The following is a 20,217-nucleotide window of genomic DNA, read 5'->3' as shown; positions in this document are numbered from 1 at the left end:
GCTTTTTTTCCCCCTGTGGCCTTACACGTTGTGGTCATTTCCTATCATTGTATGTTATAGACTGTTTCTGTTATCCAATTCATTCTAGAAAATACTGAACTAAATACTGTACTGGATGCAGATGACATAATGACGCATGAGATAGACTGGGAGTTCTATGAGGGTAGGGTGTATTTCTAACAAAGACAGGTCATCTAATTAGAATCAATTCAGGAATTCCAGCAGGAATTAAGTAAAGTACAAAAAGTTCTATGATAGGGAAAGAAGAGAGCAATGGGACACATAGCAGAGGCACTAACCTAGTCTTGGGGTGGGCTGGGGATGTTTCAGCTGACCAGTGAGTGGAGAGTAGGAGCTGGCCAGGTGAGCTGCTTTAGAGGAAACAGGTAGTAGTGGATGGGATAGCAGCTGATATTGGAGTGAAAATGGACAAAACCTTTATTGGAACTGGCACATTGTACAGAATATACTCAAGGACTCCTTGTCAAGATTGTACCACTCATAAGAATGATAATATTCATATGATTAATGATACTAGTTTCATTGTTCCCTTCTTTCACTTAGGCTAACTTGTTAGTCTAGGAACTTTCATTGCTCTATGCTCAGTTTTATTTTGGGACAGGAAATAGAAGGTGAAATTGGTAGTTTATATGACATAAAAAATACCTTATGTGCATTATTTCAAAGAACCAGGGCAAATTTTTGCACGAAAGGCTCTATACAGTCATGAGAGGAAAACAATTCTTTAGATGCACCAGTAATAGTATTAACTATATAGAATTTAAGCATAGTAATGGGTTGTGTTCACATATTTTCCCTGTTTTAGGACCCCAAAAGTAATTGATGCCATTCTATTGTAGATTGAATAGCAACACATTTTTCCCCATTGTGTAATTTTAAGGAAGCTGTTTTTCATTTTCCTAACGTTATTAGTACAATATCCAAAGAGATAACGTCTTGTCAGGACCCTGTTGTAAATGGCACAAACAACCTTGTTTGCTAAGGGAAATGTGCAAAGATGTGTTGACAGTGGATAACTTCTCTGATGGGAGATGTGAGGGATGATTGGGCCCCTGCTAGAAGTGGCTGTTGTGCTGGCTCGGCCCCAGCTAGAGTTATTGCTGGGCTAAGTTGCAGCAGGGAGAAACACTACTCAAGGCACCTCTAGGAACATGTGGAGGGCTTCACTACATCCAAACAGGAATGGGACAGGTCACCTAAAAGATGGAGGGAAGGTATTGACCAGTGGCCTAGATGGAAATGGGTGGGTGTGGTGGGGAGCTCACCTGCTAGGTTTCTCTAGCTGATTTTATGTCAGTGGAGAGTGGGGAGAGACTGGGCCATGACTGTACTGGCCAAGTTGTTTTTCAGATGTGCAAACCCATCCCCCTAATGGCCTATGTCAAAAGCCATGAATACTTTTCCCTCCCCTAACAGGAAGTCATCTTTTCCTTCCTTAGTCCCTCACTTAGTTCTGACCTTCTGGCTGGTATGTAAATGCTGTGCCCACATGGCTCTGACCTCCTTGACTCCAGTCTCCTGCAGGGGTCAGCTTTGGGGGATGGTGCTCTAAGCCCATTCAGAACTCTCTTAATAGGGAATAAATGGATGGAAATACTATTTTTTAAAATTTTGTCTTACGAAGGGATAAAGTTTTTACTTTCATTTCTGAAAAGTTGTGAATTCTGATGATTGTATAAGGTTATTGTCATAAATGGAAACTTTTTCTTTTCAGATAATGTGGATGCAAGTGAACTTAAGCAGTTTTTTGAGACCAACTATTCTCAGATATATTTCATCTTCTATGAAAACTTTATAACACTGGAAAATAGTTTAAAATTAAAAGGTAAGCACTTCTGCAATTTTTTTGACATACATTTTTTTTAAACGTTCAGATTTTCCTGTGCCTCAAACTCAGACTTCCCAAAGCTGCACTCATCCTCTTACCTTCCAAACCTGGCTCCCCTAACCCTAACCCAGGGTTTCCCCACTGCTGTATTGGCAGCTTATGAACTAGACTCAATATCCTGCATGCATCTTTGATTTCTCCCTCTTATATCCCTTTTCCTTATATCCATGAAGTGCCCTGTGGGGCACCCAGGTATATGGTGTGGCTGGGCAGTAAAAATACAGGGACTGGAGCTTGGGGGAGAGGTGCAGTCATGCTGTTGTCAAGGAACAAAGTATATGCAGAGAAAGAGTGGCAGTCAGGGCTTTGGAGTAATTCCTTTTATTCTGCAAAGAGGAAAAGGTAAAGGAGTAGTGGGTGAGGGGAGGAAAGTGTTTGGTCACAGATGCCCAGAGAAGAGAGAATTTCAAAGAATGAAAGATCAGCAGTGCCTGATGATGCAAAAAGGTGAGTAGCAACAGGACTAGGAAATGATAGTGCACCAAGGAGGCTGTCATTGACTAGTGAAAGAAAAGTTCTAGCTGAATAGTGCAGTCAGAATCTGGACAGAGAGAAATGGAGTAACTGGCTGGTGAGACCATGAAGGCTACATGTGAGAACATCGCTTTTGAAAGTAATGATGAAGACAGAGGATTGTACCTCAAGGGGTTGCTTGGTCATGGGAAGGTTTTAAAGGATGCATTGCTTGTTTGCAGGCTGAGGAAAGGAAGATAACTGATGGTAGAAGGTAATGGGGGAAGTGGGTTGAGACTGGGTCAAGGAATTTGGGGTGAGGCAATGTGGTGGTTTCTGACATAGAGCAGATGGCTCAGTCTTACAGAATGCTCCAGGCCTCAAGTAGGTCATCATACATGGGCATGAGCCCATGATGCCAAGTGTTTGTTTGTTTTTTTTAATGAATTGTTGTTTTTTCCCTTGTGATTTATAAATTGATATAAATCTTGAACTTAAAATTCTTTTTTTCCCAAATCAGTAGATATTTCAAATATGAATTCATCTAATTATTTTGCTTTCTAGCTTTTCTCCAATTCACTTTCCTTTTGTAGGTGTGTGGAGGAGAATAGTGTGATATTACATGCAATCAAAATAGCAAAGAAAAAAATTAAAGCCCCATATCTTAAAAAAAAACCCCTACAACCTAAAAATCCCATTTTTAAAGGATCCTCCCCCCCTTACTACTCCCCCTTTTTCTTCCTCTATATTTTTAGAAAAATATAGCTCTTTAAGATTGTATCAATTAGTTTGTGCTGCATGGCAAACCATCCCAGCACTGAGTGCTGTAAAACAATAGCTAGTCATTTAGCTATGATTTTCTGGGTCTGTTGTGTGGTTCTTCCGGTTTAGGCTAGCTCATGCCTCTGATATTAGCTGGTGGTGGATGGACTCATTCACATGTCTTGTGGTTATTAGTAAGCTGTTGAACAGGGTGCCTTAGTTCTCCTCCATGTGGCCCCTCTTCTCCAGCTAATAGGCTATCTTGGGCTCCTTCAGATGGTGGTCTTAGGGTTCTAAACTCAGGAAGAGTGTTTTTAAGTCTGTGCTTTCGTCACATTTGCTTATATCTGGCATTGGCCAGAGCAAGTCACATGGTATCTCAGATTCAAGGGATGGAGAAATAGACATCTTCTGATGGGAAGGGAAAAACTCTCCATTTTTACAATCTATTGCAAAGAATTATAACAAAGAACCAATAAAAACAGGGTGAGTTTTTGAAGTTTCTTCATTTTGGTACAACTGTGTTTTGATCAGAATACAGGGAGGAAAGTGTACTAAAATAAAAGAATCAAGGGAAATGTTTATTAGGAATAATGAACTTCATTAGGATAACTTCAGCCTTTCAGTTATTCAGGCCAGATCCTGAGTTATTGACTGCCTTTGAAATACATCCAGAATCATTGGCCTCTTCTCATTGCCTGCTGGTAATGCTAGAGCTCCCATTATTCTTACCTGGATCATCGTGCTGTTCTCTCCCTCTTTAATCCCTACCAAAGTCTCTTCAAAAGAGCAGCTGGAGTGATTCTTAAAACATGTAAGTCAAATTATGACTCCAAGCTCTCCAGACCCTCAGATTGCTTCCCATTCCTTAAGTCATTACAATGGCTTCAGATGCTACCTGCCTTCTTTTACTCTATCCACCTACTACAATTCACCCTCTTTGCTCCAGACACACGGACCTTCTTGCAGTTACTTTCCTTCCTGACCATGCCAAACCTGCTCAGCCATAGGACTTTGCACTGTTCAGTCATTCTACCTGGAAAACATTTCCCCCAACTTTCCATATGCCTTATTTTCTTACCCCCAAGTTTTCATGTGGTTTGTTCCTTAACCTCTTTTATATATTTGCACAGGTGCATCTTTTTAGCAAGGTGTTCCCTGACTTCACTAGTCAAAATTGCATACCACCCTTTTGGGCATTCCTCATCTGCCTTTCCTATTGGTTTTCTCGCTTACTCAGTGTTTTGAATGCTTCCTCCTGCCAGAATGCAAGCCTCCTCGGGGTTGTCGTGTTTTATTCACTTCCATATTCTCACTTCCGTATTCTCAGTTCCTGGAATAGTCCCTGCTACAGAGACATTCTTTGGTATTTGTTCAATGAATGAATGATACCTACTTCATAGAGCTGTGAGAATTCATTTAGATCCGGCATCCACAACTTATAGCTTGCTGCTTGTTTTTATAAATCAAGATTTATTGGACACAGCCATACCCATTTATTTATATATTGTCTATGGCTGCCTTTGCACTATAACAGCAGAGTTGAGTGGTTTAAGAGAGGCCTGAAAAGGCTAAAATATTTATTATCTGGACCTTTACAGAAAAATTTTGCTGATTTCCTAAGTTAGATGATGTATGCTAAGCACTTAGCACAGTGCTTGATACATAGACTGGACAATACATGGTAACTGCTTCTGTAGGTGTTATAATTTTTATTATTATTTTTATCAAAAAAAGCAGTGTGCAATTGCTTAAAGATATATATGACTTTTTATGGTTATTACTGCTCTATGCCTCTTCATATCACAAAATTAGAACTCTTTCTTCTTTTTTACTGTGCATTGTATCATAATTTGACCTCTTAAGTAACTAATTGAGAAATGAATAAATTACCTGTCATGGGTTGTTAACAACTTGGAAAACATGGAAGCCGTGTTTAAACAGTTAGTAAACAGCAGCTCTGCTAGATTGGAGCTTAGGTTGTTAGTCCATCTGCATTGGTAACACAGGTTCCACACTACCTCCCAGTACTATTTGAATAAGTAAAAGTATGTTGAGGCTTTTAATGTTTTAAGATACTTTTTAACATAAGCTTTTAATATTCTAAAATTTATACATTGCATGATAACTATCTTTTTTTTTAATATTCCAGGGAATAATAAGTCACAAAGGGAGGAGCTGGACTCCATCCTCTTTCTTTTTGAGGTAAGTTTTTAGCTAATTCATTTAGCTTTTAAGATTCTTGTTGAAAATTTGGTATTTTAGATCTTTGATTTTACTTGAAGACAAATAAAAATGGACATTTAGTTTCTTCCTTTCTTCCTTCCTTCCACTTTTACTAACAATACTGCAAAAAAAGTGTTTTGTTTTGTTTTGTTTTGTTTTTTTGTAAATATGTGGGAGAACTTTTTCTGTGTGGGTATCTAGACATGAAATTGTTAGATGGAAACATATGCACATTTTAAATTTTGATAATGCCAAATTGCTCTTCAAAAAGGTCATGTAAATTTATATGTAAATTTATCTAGAAGTCTTATGTAAATTTCACTATCCAACACTGGACATGATTTGTCTTTTTTATATATGCAAACTGACATGAAAAAACTTACTGTTTTTAATAAATATTTTTCTGACTACTGGTAAGGTTGCAACCTTTTATGTATCTGTGTATCCACATGTATTGATCATATATTCTCTTCAAAGTTGAAATGACATTTGGGTTTTATTTTTGATCTATTAAGCTTAAAGTCTTTTTTTTTTTTTGTCCAAATACATCAGACAAATGGCCATATTACTGGTACCTTGGGGGCTAGACCAGAACCAAATTATGGCTCTGAAAGTTAATTGTTGGTTATCTAGAAATTATTCAGGGTTTGAAGAGACAGACAGATGTACAGACTCCCCTAAATATATTGTTACCTGCAGATGAGAGATGACTGGTTATAAATAGGGCTAATGAAGAGGCTCAACATCTCCACCAAGAGAATCTCAATAGGACCCCTGACCCAGCTGGGACAATTCTCTTGACAGAGCCTAACTGGAACCCAAATGGTGGGGACCTAACCTTCCTGGAACATTACAGAAAGTGTATACTAGAAGGGCTTTAGAAGGGGGTGCCCAAACAAAAGAGTTGGAATATGATACAAGCCCTTCAGAAAAAGTCAAATGAGAATCCTTCTGAATTTTTAAAGAGGATCTATCAGGGCTATAGAAAGCACACTGATGCTGATCCAGAGGAACCAGCAAATGTACGGATGGTGATCATGACATTTATTGGGCAAAGTACCCCAGATACTAGAAGGAAATTCCAGAAGTTAGGTAGGACATTGGGAATGAATCCCTCTCAGCTGGTAGACATAGTCTTTAAAGTTTACAAGGACTAGGAAGCAAAGAAGATAAAAGGCCATGGTGTTCTTTTTTTTTTTAAATTTTTATTGTTATTCAATTACAGTTGTATGCCTTTTCTCCCCATCCCTCCACCCCACCCCAGCTGAACCCACCTCCCTCCCCCACCTCCACCCTCCCCCTTGGTTTTGTCCATGTGTCCTGTATAGTAGTTCCTGTAATCCCCTCTTCCCACTGTCCCCGCCCCCCCCGCCCCCGCGGCCATGGTGTTCTTAGAAACAGTATGGTGAGACCAGAAGAAGAGGCAGGACCCTAAAGGAAGGAGGAAAGACCCCCTAGGTGCCAATCAATGTGCATATTGCAGGGAGAAGGGCCATTGGAGAAGGGAATGCCTGAAACTAAAAAAATGAAAAGTAGAATAGATTACGTTTGAATTTTCTAGAATCTTCTCTGTATGGAATCATATAGTATGTATTTTCTTGTGTCTGGCTTACTTGGTTAGAAAAATATTTTTGAGATTTATTCATACCCTTGTATCAGTTGTATAAATATGAGACAAGCCAGTAAGCCAGGACAAGTGGAATAGGAAAACTAAGTAGATTTTTAATTGGCCGAGCAGTTCACAGCCATCTAGTAAATTGCAAAATCCTATCTTTCCTAAGCCAGGGACACTTAACAGTAATGGTTTACACTTCCACCCAAACAGAGGGTACATAGCTTAAATCACCCTACTCAGGCAAACAGATGCCTGAAATACAGTTAGTGCTATTTATACTAACACACTCAAAAACAAATGAAAGACCTGGAAGACTCAAGGCCCTGTTAGCCAAAACAGTGGGCAGGTCCCGATGATGTCCTGTTGACAACGCATTCTTCCCTAAGGCTAACGGGAATCAAGCCCTGGATCCACTACACGTGGATAAAACAGGTACCACCTGACGACACAGATGCTGCTGCTGTGTTTGATGCTGAAAGGGAAAGCTGGGCCTGCACTCCTGCAGATTTGAAATTCCTTTTCCAGAAAAAGCAGTGAACCCTAATATAGGGTGATGACAGTGTTTCTTTTTCTTTATTCATGTGTTTGTAAGCTAGAGACTTTCAGTTGCCAGATACCAAATTTGAATGTGGTCCTTTCCAGTGGGGAAAAGAATAAGGATTGAAAGTGCATTATGACTAAATCTAAATGAGTAATGGTATGCATAGGAGGTTGTGAAAGTTTTAAACCTGGAGAAAAGGAAATCTCACTCTTCAATATGGTTATTTTTTGCTTGCTTTTGGTTTCTTTGTTCGTTTTTGATTTTATGGGGACATGGTTTGAAATTTACTGTTTTGGGTACATCGGGAATCCTCTCTTCTGTTTGACCTTTGGGATCCAGGAGAAGTCATCTGTGAAACCGGTTGAACAGAATGCCTTTGCCATTTGGGACCTAGGAAGAGTCGTTTGGTGCTGGTGAAATCTGGCTAGGGGCAAGAGAGCATGTCTCTGACGTGAGACTGGGTGGTGAGAGGGGATGTCTCTGCAAAGAGACCAGTGGATGCACTGGTAGGCAAGAGAGCGCCTCTATCATTGGGGCTTTGTGACATGGAATGCTGGTTGGTATACTGGCTGTGGTGAGACATCATGTCTCTGCCGTGAGACCAGTGGAGGAACTGGTAAGTGAGAGAGTGCCTCTACCACTGAGGCTCTGGGCCATTTGGGACCTAGGAAACGTTGCCTGTGTGACCAGTTAGTGGGACTGGTGGGAAATGAGACAAGATTCTAAGGCTAGTTCTAATTCCCTTTCTTCTTTTGGAACTCTGTCTTTGCTTTGGATTTTGCTTTGTTTATGTTCCAAAAGGAAATTGAGGTTTCTCAGGGAGAGTTAAAACTTCACATCAAATGGAAAGTAAACAATGAAAGGTAAAAGGCATAGAGATGAAGTTTTGGTGGATATTAGAAGGACAAGGATTTTCCTTCACACGTTGTATTTTTCTCTCTACCTGATCCCTCCAGAATTCGGCATTCTGTAGGAGTCAGTGATGACATAAGGTTTCTTTGCAATTAATCAGTAAGACTGGTTGCCAATGGTGGTTTTGTCAATCAAGATTTTGATTGGAAGGTCATGCCTGAAGGAGGCATACTGAGGCTCTGGTTGTTACAGGAAAGCCTTGAGGAATTGAGATTGACTTTCGAAGAAACTAGTGAAATCCCACTGTAGAAATGGCCTGATTCCATGTCTGGTCGTGTGGTTTGTGTCAGTCTTTCCAGGGAAGGAATGAAGGTTGCTTTCCTGAAAGATGGCAAGTAGGAACCTTAAAACACAACAGGAACCTCAAGGACTTGAGGGAAGCAGGTACTGCAGGCAGTGCTGGATAGCAGGTGCGTGGCTTGGCTTTTGTGCCCTGAAGGGCAGACTAAGGGTCAGTCTAAAGGTTCCTTGTGTAAGGTACAGCAAAGCAGACTTAAAGATCCTGTGTGATCAATTGTTGCTCTTCTTGTGTTTATACAATGAACAGGCAAAAATTAAAACTGGACTTAATGCAGTCCTTTTGAGGATATTGAGAGTGATCTTCATGAGAAAAATCGTATTACAAGGAAAATCACAATGCTCAGTGGTGGGCATTGGTCTAGTGTAGCTAACTGTCTTCAAAGTTTTGTTTTCACATGGAAGTTAAGCTGTATTTGTGACATCATCAGAGATGTTTAATTTATGGGCAGGAAGAACGTGTTGGATTGTCATTGTTTAATATCATCCCAGCAAAAGAATGATATTAATGCAACTGAATGTCTTCTCAAAAGGTAGCTTCGTGGACTCAAAGACTGGTGTATGGGTTGTTGTGTGAATTAACCTGTGTGTTCTTCCTTCTATTTTTGTAGGGCGTATGCCTATGATCTCATTACCTTGGTGACTGTTTACACAGTATAGGCCTCATTTGAGAAGCCCATCTGCATTGCTTCCTTCTCAGACTCTATGGCTTGATTGGACTGAGTGGTTGAGTTGGTGAAATATGGGGTGGTCTGTCTGCTTCACTTAAAACTGCTTTCATTTTCTGTTCTAATGGTTTGGACAGAAAGGGCCCAAAAGTGTTAAAGGGGAGAATCCTAGAATATTTCCCCTCACCCTGAGTTAAGTATAGTGGGCAAAGGACTTTGGACAGGTGTGACATGCTTTGCAACATGCTTTGTGACATGCTTTGTGACATGCTTCCTCTTCCTCCAAGGAAGCCACTCTTTCTTAATTAAAGACATTGTAGAATTAGTCTCTCCTTTGTCCTTTAGGGGTTGTGGTTCCGATTGTGCCTTCTAACTCTTGCCAAATCTGTTATCGCCAGAGTATGACAAGAATGCCAACTTGTCTAGCAATGCTGTCCTTTAGATATTTTGCACACCGCTTCCCAGGATCAGCCAACTGACCTGGACTTTGCAAGGTCCTTCTTTCTTGTGTGAAGGCCTCCCTCCACTCCATGCCCCCTTTCTGTTAGGGATTTCTATACCAGAGGATAGGTAGGACTATGTCCATCCATGGCCAGCAGAAAGTAACTACAGAAGAATGAGACCTTCATCTATTTGCCTTTGTAAGGTTGCAAAGGTTCAGAAGTGTTAAAGGGGGGAATTGATCCTAACTCCTCCCCAGGGACTGATCAGATCCCTGGGGAGGAGTTAGGAGGAGTCGTAGGAGAAGGTTGTCTGAGGCAATGGTAAACAGTCTAGGACAGGGTTGGCTGAGAAGCTGAATGCCTCCAGAGTGCATGGAATTATTGGACAGAAGATTTAAAAAAGAAAGAGGGCAGAGACTGGCTCTCAGGCTCTTCTTCCTTGAGAATGCCTGGATGATGGTTCTGCAGCTGCCTTCATTTCACAGCAGACAGTATTTTGGATGGGAAGGAACTTCAGGCACATCCTAGGATCTGGCTGTCTGGGCAGAGGGTGACAGGGTTATTCTTCTTTGGGTATTCTAGAGGGGAGGACTCTGAGGCAGAAGCCTGCCATTCTTTCAAAATTGTGTAGCTTTTGTATCTTAATGTTGTTTTAGATGGAAAACTAATCCTATAGAAATAAGATAACTAAAAACTAACAGGGGGAATGATAGGAGAACTCAGGTGTTAAAGGGTTTAGCCTTAATTGATAGGCTTAAATGACTAACATAGGTGGAAAGCTGTTATTCCAAAATTGTGTAGCTTTTTAATAGACTCCTTTCCTTTATTACCAAACCTCTGCCTTCAGAATTTTGCCTAGAGGGTGGTGGTGGGCAGAAGGACCCCACTTGCTATTCGGTTACAATATCAGCATGAATTAAAAAAACATCAAAATTGGTGAACTTTTGTGTAGCCATTTTAATATTTTAATATTGAAGATGGAAGAAAATATGCAACATTTTTGGCATATTATGCTTTATTACTTCAAGAAAGTTAAAAATGCAATGGAAATGCAATCAAAGATTTGTGCAGTGTATGGAGAAGGTACTGTGACTGATTTATCGTGTAAAAAAAGTGGTTCATGAAGTTTTGTGCTGGAGATTCCTTGCTGGATGGTGCTCCCCAGTCAGGTAGACCAGTTGAAGTTGATAGTGATCAAATTGAGACATTAATTGAGAACAATCAATGTTATAGCACATGGGAGATAGTCAACATACTTAAAATATCCAATCAACGAAGTTATTGGTAAAAATGAAAAATTTTTCTTTTATTTTGCAGAAAAAACTAAACAGACTTTTTGACTGACCCAATACATTGGTAAATAGAAATGATAAAGGTGGTGATTCCGTTTTTGATTTAAAGAGAGTTTCATTAATGTCTCCACATTAGGAATAATGTTTTCCATAAATTATTGGTATTACTTGGTCACATTAAAGAAGTTTGTTTCTATTCCTTGTTTGGTAAAATTTATAAAAAAATCATAGATGGGTTTTGAAGTTATTGAATGTTTTTTCTTTCATTGATTGATATAATGTATGTAGTTTTTCTACATGAATATTAATGTGTTGAATTATAGTTCTGAATTTTTTGGAGGCTAATACTTTGTTTACATTGTTAGATCTGTGTTTACAACTGAGGTTGCTTTTTGATTTATTGATGATAAACATTTTGACAGGTATGAGATAGTATCTCATTGTAGTTTTTATTTGCATTTCGCTGATGATTAGTGATGTTGAGCCTCTTTTCATATATCTATTGGCCATCTGTATGTCCTCTTTGGAGAAGTGTCTGTTCAGATCCTTTGACCATTTTTTATTTTTATTTTTATCTTTTTTATTTTTACTCTTTTATTAATTTTTAAATTCTTGTTCAAGTACAGTTGTCTCCATTTTTCCCCACTACTCCCCCGCACAACAGTCATTCCTACTTCCCACCCTTGATCCTACCCTCCCTTTGGTGTTGTCCATGTGTCCTTTATACATGTTCCTGAAAATCCCTCCCCTTTTTCCTCCTTTATCTTCTCCCACCTCCTCTGTGGTTACTGTCAGTTTGTTCTTTATTTCAATGTCTCTGGTTATATTTTGCTTGCTTGTTTGTTTTGTTGATTAGGTACCAGTTAAAGGTGAGATCATATGGTATTTGTCTTTTACCGCCTGGCTTATTTCACTTAGCATAATGCTTTCCAGTTCCATCCATGCTGTCCCAAAGGGTAGGAGCTCCTTCTTTCTTTGTGCTGCATAGAATTCCATTGTGTAAATCTACCATAGTTTTTTGATCCATTTATTTACTGATGGGCACTTAGGTTGCTTCCGGCACTTGGCTTTTGTAAATTGTGCTGCTATGAACATTGGGGTGCATAAGTTTTTTGAATTGGTGTTTCAGAGTTTTACATCTCTTCTCCTTCTGGTATTCCCATGATGTGGATGTTGTTACACTTCATGTTGTCCAAGAGGTTTCTTAAGCTTTTCTCATTTTTTTAAGTTCTTTTTTCTTTTTGCTGCGCTGATTGTTTTTCTTTCTACATTGTCTTCCAAAATACTAAATTGATCCTCTGCCTCACCTCCTGTTTACTCCCTCAAGTGTATCATTTATCTCAGATAGTTCATTCTTTGTTTCTGACTGATCCTTTTTTATGATTTCTATGTCTTTTTTCATGCTGTTGAAAAGAGTATCCTTATAATCATTACTCTAAACTCTCTATCTGGTAAAGTGCTTACTTCCATTTCATCTAGTTTTCCTCGAAAAATTCTCTTGTTCTTTCATTTGAGGTATATTTCTTTATATTCCCATTTTAGTTTCTTTGTATTTTCTACCTTAGATGTTAAACTAATCAGCTAGTGATCGGATCAGCTGTTAATGTAATCAATATGTTATCAGTAGTCCGGCTTAAGCATCACCAGATGGGGCAGAGAAATTCTGGTTGGTGAGCTGTTCCTTCCCCTTAGGCCAATGCCATTCAGAGAGGAGTGGTCTTCCTGAGAGAGATAGCTCCAGCAATATGGGACATGATTCAGCACAGGGATCCTGGTGGCTGTCCCCTCAGTTTTTTCCCCTGAGCCACCAACCCCAGACTCTTCTCTAGCGTCACTAGTCCACTATGCCCTCTCTTTGCTGGCAACCAGGGTAAGAGGCTGGAAATGAAATTTTGTGCCTTGGCCCTTTAAGAGGCTCTCTGAATCTTTAGACCTCTCTCCCTGACACACAGAAACCCTGCTGCTTTTCACAGCAGGGTGTTATCTGGGTTCCTTTCCAGCTCTGGTGCTGTAGACTCGGGAGCCCAGCTTGGGTTTAGATCCCACACTTCTCAGGGGGAACCCTCCCACCCCGGCTGCTGAAATATCCCTCCAGCACTTTAGTTGCCACCTGTGGAAGCCCAGCTTGCCCTCTCACGTCTTCCCGACACTACTTACAAGTCATGTTGTCCTGAAGTGTTTCTCCTGTCTGTCTATGGTTATAAGGCTTCTCTCCAGGTCTAGTGTTCAGTTGATTTTTTAAGGTGATTTCTCTACAATTTAGTTAGTTCTTTATAATTTACTTGTAATTCCGGATTGGTCCTGGGAGGAGGTTAGTATAGCTTTCACTTACTCCTCTTCCATCTTGGATCTACCTTAAGATTTCTTATTCTGCTTGGTATTATGTCCTTCCTCTATTTTTAAATTCAAATCTTTTATAACATCTGTAAAATTCTCAGCTACTATCTTAAATATTAATTTTTTCCTATTTTTTTCTGGCCATACTTTCTAGGATTCTTATTTAAACTTATTGATATGTCTTTCATATCTCTTAAGATTGCTTCTGCCCTCTCTTCCCTCTTTGTCTCCTTGTCTTGCATTCTGGGAAATTCCTTCAGTTCTCTCTTCTAGCATACTAACTCTCTTCATTTGGATCTAATCTACTGTGTAACCATTCTATTGAGTTTTAAGTTTAAGTGATTATTTTTCATGTTTTATTTTGGTTTGGTATCATGTGGCTTTTTGCTTTTGATTGTCTCTTGATCGTTGTTGATTTTTAGATATCTTTTATTTTCTTAAACATTTAACATGTAATATTTTATAGTCTATCTGTTCATTCTAATATCTGAAGTTGTCTGAATTTGTTTGTTATTTCTGGTATCTCACAATGGCTTATTTTCTTGTATGTTTTGTGAAATGATTTTGAGGCAAGATTTAATCAATTATAGATGTAATCTGTTTTATTCTTGGGTTGTTTTTTTCATTACCCTCCTATAACCGAATTAAAATAAAGTATACATTGATAGAAGAGATTTGTTTTTATTTTTTAAAAGATTTTATTTATTTATTTTTAGAAAGAGGGGAAAGGAGGGAGAAAGAGAGGGAGAGGAACATTAATGTGTGATTGCCTCTCTTACACCCCCAGCTGGGGACCTGGCCCACAACCCAGGCATGTTCCTTGAGTGAGAATCGAACTGGCAACCCTTTAGAGACCAGGGCTAGAAGAGATTTAATTTCAAAGCTTACACATGTTCTGGCCTCAGAATGTTGTTAATTTTGTCTGTTTTTCAAATATCACAAAGGCAGAAATTACAGATAGGACATTTGATTTCTAGCTACCTAATTTTAAAATTTATCCAAATTACCCCTTCAAATTAAATAAATCCTATTTTTTCCTCCCTAGAGACTGAACTTTGTTCTTTATAATTTATAGAGTGTGGCCCAATCTGGTCTAATACCTAGAGTCCCCTACGTGGTCCTTACGTAGCTTTCATTCACATTTAGTGTTGGTTTTGCGCTGTGGAAGTGCTCTGTCACACACATAGTGCTTTGCTTATTGTCCCTTGACCTCTTTTTGATAGTTTCACTAATGCCCTTTGGTTTATGCAGTTCTTTTTTCAGGGAACTGCCGTTTGCTCCCCTCATCTGGTCTAGTCTTTCAGGATCTCTTCAGACCTACTAATTTCTTTTGGCAACTCTAGCTACAGCTTGCCCATTCTTTTCTGTGAACACTTATAACACTCTGCTGATTGTTACCATTTGATTGTTGATGGATGTTCTTAGTTTTCCTTTCTGTGTCTTAAGGCCAGCAACCATTATGTGAAATCTTTTGTATCCCCTACAGTGATTTGCACCTGTTAATATTTATTGTTGTATTTAAGCCTCTTAAATTCTCAACTTATCTTTCATGGGATTATTTGGTGTTTTTATGTTAAAAGTATTTCCTTTTACCACCTAAAACTCTCTGGATAAAAGAGATAGGAAACAAGGTAGAAGTCTGGCTAGGTTTAGATCAGTTCTGCGTTTGACACTAACAAGCGGAGTGGCTTTGATTGAAGTAGTTAGCCTTTCTTTACTTTGGCTTCCATGTCCATAGAGTGAGGGAATGGGACTAGGTGAGCTCTGGGGTCTCTTCTATCTATACCATCTTGAGATACTTCAAATACAGCTTTTGATTGAAGTCTTCAAAACAAGGTTCATAAAGTCATTTTTAGCATGAAATTTAGTTTTATGCTTTCATTTAGTTTTAAATATTAAATTGATTTGACTCTGATTAGTATTTGCCAATCAGTGCTTTTTTCTCTAGAGTAGCTCTGTTTACTAGAATTTTCTGTGGTGGTAGGAATATTCTATATCTATGCTATCCAATTAGGTAACCACTAGCCACATTGGCTCTTTAGTGCTTGAAATGTGGTGAGTATGACTGAGTGTCTTAAATTTTAAATGACTTAACTTAAATTTGGGTTGCTAGCGGCTGCTGATTAGGCAGAGAAGCTCTGTTGTATTCCAGTGGAGCCTCATTATCTCATTTGAAAAACTCTTTGTTAAACACTGGTTAATCCTCAGCATGTTGCACATCTGTGTCCTCTGTGGTAGGGGACTTAAGGTTTAGTATTTTACAAAAGTGGTTTTCCTTGGCTTCTCAGGCATTGTTACTAAAGTGCCCTTGGCCAAGGGGTAATAAGCATTTGCCTTCATAGGTTGGCCATCTGTAAATGCAAAAATTAAAAGCCACACACAATTTTATTTTGCTCTCTTCATGTTTAAGATGAAATAATATTTTAAATAATGCACAATCAAATTATGTAGTACTTCATCTCCCCACCATGCTTTCTACCACCGTCCATCCACATCTTCAACCCCAAGATAAAAAAACACTTCTGGTATCATTTCAGGATGATGCATGCTGTTTCTCCCTCACCCCACCTATGGTGTGAGGGAGAAACATGGACATAAGAGACTTAACTGCAGTAGGCAAGACACCAAGAGAGTGTAGAGGATATGTGGGCTTCTTCAAGGGTAGACAGAAGAAGGGGCATAATACTGTGGTTGCTAGTTTTTGTTTTCCTTTACTATCAAGGGTGACAGATTGGTTGTCTAAAATTACTGTAGATCTCTCACATACCGTTTCCTTTCTCTGTCTGCATTGTGGAGGTAATGCTGAATTAGAGGCAGGACTCGGTGTGTACAGAGTCTTACAGGGATTAGTTATGTTTGGGAGTCATAACTGACCTGTGGTAAATCCAGGGCTGGCATGTAATCTCTGTCTTACTTTAATGGAATTCAACACTGGGTTTGTTGTTCTTCATTGTTCTAAGCAAGCTTATATAGACAGCTGGTTTAGCCTTTGATTCCTTTCCTCAAAATATGGGGAAAGGACTTTTAATAGCTTTCCTGATAATAATAACACAATTGGTTCTAGTATAATGCCCAGTGTTGTACAAAGGTGAAACACATGGCTAATTTTCATTCTCTAGAATTGCTTTGTATGCTCCCTCCAGTAATTTAAATATTGGTTTTATTTCCTATACAAATGCACTTATTTATAACTTTTTACATTTAATATTATCACTCCACTTCAGATATTAATAATGAAGAATTGCCTGAAGAATAACTAGAATTATGAATATAATAGGATTACAAACAATTCTGAAATGTTTGTTTCCATTCTCCCCCAAAACATCTCTGCTTCTCCCTTTGGAACCTTCTTTCTGTTTTTGGTGAAACTGTATATCTTTTATAACTCTTTGAAAATGGAAGCAACTTAGTTCAGTGCAAATGCAAATGCATGGGCAGGTGTCTTACAGGATTTTCATAATTCTTTTTCTCTCTCTATGTAATGGCTAAAGCCTTTTCTTTTTTAAAAAATATATTTATTGATTTTGCTATTACAGTTGTCCCATTTCCCCCCCTTCACTCCACTCCATCATGCCTACCCCCTCCCTCCCACATTCCCCCCCCCAATAGTTCATGTCCATGGGTCATACTTATAAGTTCTTTGGCTTCTACATTTCCTGTACTATTCTTACCCTCCCCCTGTCTATTTTCTACCTACCACTTATGCTACTTATTCTCTGTACCTTTCCCCCTTCTCTCCCCGTCCCACTCCGCTGTTGATAACCCTTCATGTGATCTCCATTTCTGTGGTTCTGTTTCTGTTCTAGTTGTTTGCTTAGTTTGCTTTTGTTTTTGTTTTAGGTGTGGTTGTTAATATCTGTGAGTTTGCTGTCATTTTTGCTGTTCATATTTTTTATCTTCTTTTTCTTAGATAAATCCCTTTAACATTTCATATAATAAGGGCTTGGTGATGATGAACTCCTTTAACTTGACCTATTTGAGAAGCACTTTATCTGCCCTTCCATTCTAAATGATAGCTTTGCTGGATACAGTAATCTTGGATGTAGGTCCTTGCCTTTCATGACTTGGAATACTTCTTTCCAGCCCCTTCTTGCCTGTGAGGTCTCTTTGGAGAAATCAGCTGACAGTCCTATGGGAAGTCCTTTGTAGGTAACTGTGTCCTTATTTCTTGCTGCTTCTAAGATTCTCTCACCTTCTGTTTAATCTTAGGTAGTGTAATTATGATGTGCCTTGGTGTGTTCCTCCTTGGGTCCAGCTTCTTTGGGACTCTCTGAGCTTGCCGGACTTCCTGGAAGTCTATTTCTTTTGCCAGACTGGGATGTTCTCCTTCATTATTTGTTCAAATAAGTTTTCAATTTTTTTGCTCTTCCTCTTCTCCTTCTGGCACCCCTATAATTTGGATGTTGGAATGTTTCAAGATGTCCTGGAGGTTCCTAAGCCTCTCCTCATTTTTCCAAATTCTTGTTTCTTCATCCTTTTCTGGTTGGATGTTTCTTTCTTCCTTCTGGTCCACACTGTTGATTTGAGTCCCAGTTTCCTTCGCATCACTACTGGTTCCCTGTACATTTGCCTTTGTTTCTCTTAACATAGCCTTCATTTTTTCATCTAATTTGTGACCAAATTCAACCAATTCTGTGAGCATCCTAATTACCAGTGTTTTAAACTGTGCATCTGATAGGTTGGCTATGTGTTCGCTGCTTAGTTGAATTATTTCTGGAGCTTTGATCTGTTCTTTCATTTGGGCCATTGTTTTTTTTTTGTTTGTTTCAGCGTGCCTGTTAGGTAAAGGGGCGGAGCCTTAGGTGTTCACTGGGGCAGGGTAACACTGGTCACTGAACTGTGACGCCGTACGTGGGGGAGGGGCCGAGAGGGAGCAATGATGCTTGCTCTGCTCTCTGCCAGGTTTCAGTCACTCCCTCCGCTACCCACAATCAAACTGGGCCCCTCTAGTGCTGATTCCCGAGTAGGTGGGCTTGTGCCTGCTCTAGGCCTCTGTGGGTCTCTCCAACGAACTCTCCTGTGAGGCTGAGAGTTTCTCCTGCTGCTGCCTCAACCCCCACGGGTGTTTTCATACAGAGGATTGAGGCTTTATTTCCCCGAGCTGGCGCCCTGCGTTGTGCAGTCTGTTTCGCTCCCTCGCCATTCCTCCCAGTTTATATATGCGTGAATGTGGGGCCAGGGGGTCTGCTAGCGGTTGCACTGCCTGCCCCGTTTGTCCCACAATCTGCCATGTCTCTGGATCCAGCCATGTTGCCCCGCCCCTGTTTCCTGTCTCTGGCCCTCCTACCAGTCTGGACGAATGTTTCTTCTTTATCTGCTTGGTTGTCGGACTTTCATGCGGTTCAATTTTCTGTCAGTTCTGGTTGTTTTTTGTTTTTAAATTGTTGTTGTCCTTTTGGTTGTGCAAGGAGGCATAGCGTGTCTACCTACGCCTCCATCCTGGTTCTCCTAAAGCCTTTTCTTACAACCAAGTAACACATAGCTTATAAGTTCTTTGGCTTCTACATTTCCTACACTATTTTTACCCTCCCCCTGTCTATTTTCCACCTATCATCTATGCTACTTATTCTCTGTACCTTTACCCCCCTCTCCCCCTCCCACTCCCTTATTGACAACCCTCATGTTCTAGTTGTTTGCCTAGTTTGCTCTCGTATGACCCATGGACATGAACTATGGGGGGGGAACGTGGGAGGGAGGGGGGTGGGCAGGATGGAGTGGAGTGGGGGGGGAATGGGACAACTGTAATAGCATAATCAATAAATATATTAAAAGAAAAAAAAAAAAGTAACACATAGCAAGACAATATATTTGTATTTGTACAATTATTTGTTCCTACAGCCTTTTTTTTGTTTTATTTGTTATTATTCCAGACTGTCCAGTATGCAAAAATACTTCCATGCTGTTCCTTCCTCCCCACACACAGGTGAAGGGCTTCCTTCCATAAATGTCTCAAACTATTGTTGCTTTTTATTTCTTTCCCCTGTAAGGACTACTTTACTGTTGAGTGGAGGAGGGACAAGAACAAAAAACATGAACAGGAAAAACAGATTCTTCTTAACTCTTTGGAATTTTAATTCCTATTCAGTTCAAATATTTGGATATTTCAATGGATATTTTTGTAAAATGAATGGTTCCAGGTTTGAATGCAGCTCTTGGGTCACTTCCATAATTCTAAATGATGGATAGGAACTGAGAAATGGCCAGTGTCAGTTCACATTTCCTGGAGAACATTTTAACAAGACAGACACCCATCTCACCCATCTGTCCTTCCCAAAGTTGTACTGAGTTCCTTGGCACTGCCACTGTGTTATTTTTTACCAGAATATTGGGTCACCTTTATGACATTGAGACATTTTTAATGTGTTTTATGTATATTTATAAAACAACAGAATTAGTTACTTTATTTAAAAGAAACATTAAGTGTGCAAAATTACATTTCATGATTTAATACACATAAAAGGAGTATGCATACTTCACATTGAAACCCATATACAAAGTTAGTTGATCACATGACAAAAAAGAACTGGCAAAATGGAGAATGAGAACTTGCTGCTGCATATTTTAAATGTTTGCCACCTGAAATTAAAACCATAATTTAGATCTCTTTAAAGGGAATTTAAGAAAATCAAATACACACCTCAAGTAGTACTAACAACATTGAGCACATAACCTATTATATATATATATTTTAAATGATAATAGAAGTATATAATTCTCCTGGCTCTTCATAATGTTAGTCAAACTTGTTTTATTAATGTTGAA

At 39.3% G+C, this 20,217-nt stretch overlaps 1 protein-coding gene across 4 annotated transcripts in view; it reads left to right on the top strand.

The window, feature by feature from the left end:
• RALGAPA2 (Ral GTPase activating protein catalytic subunit alpha 2) overlaps positions 1-20,217 on the top strand; it is a 374,904-nt gene that overhangs the window by 34,561 nt on the left and 320,126 nt on the right. For all 4 annotated transcript variants that reach the window (XR_006655322.3, XR_006655321.3, XM_024559518.4 and 1 more), the window contains exons 2-3: positions 1,736-1,846; positions 5,277-5,329. Coding sequence is in view for 2 of the 4 variants with exons in the window: in XM_024559518.4 (XP_024415286.1) it covers positions 1,736-1,846; positions 5,277-5,329 (164 nt within the window). In the remaining 2 variants the exon portion in view is untranslated. The remainder of the gene's footprint in view (positions 1-1,735; positions 1,847-5,276; positions 5,330-20,217) is intronic.

This window comes from Desmodus rotundus, chromosome 6 (genome assembly GCF_022682495.2).
Source record: "Desmodus rotundus isolate HL8 chromosome 6, HLdesRot8A.1, whole genome shotgun sequence".
Classification (NCBI taxonomy): domain Eukaryota; kingdom Metazoa; phylum Chordata; class Mammalia; order Chiroptera; family Phyllostomidae; genus Desmodus; species Desmodus rotundus.
Note: the sequence above shows the minus strand (reverse complement) of the source record. Positions and strands in the feature narration are given on the sequence as shown.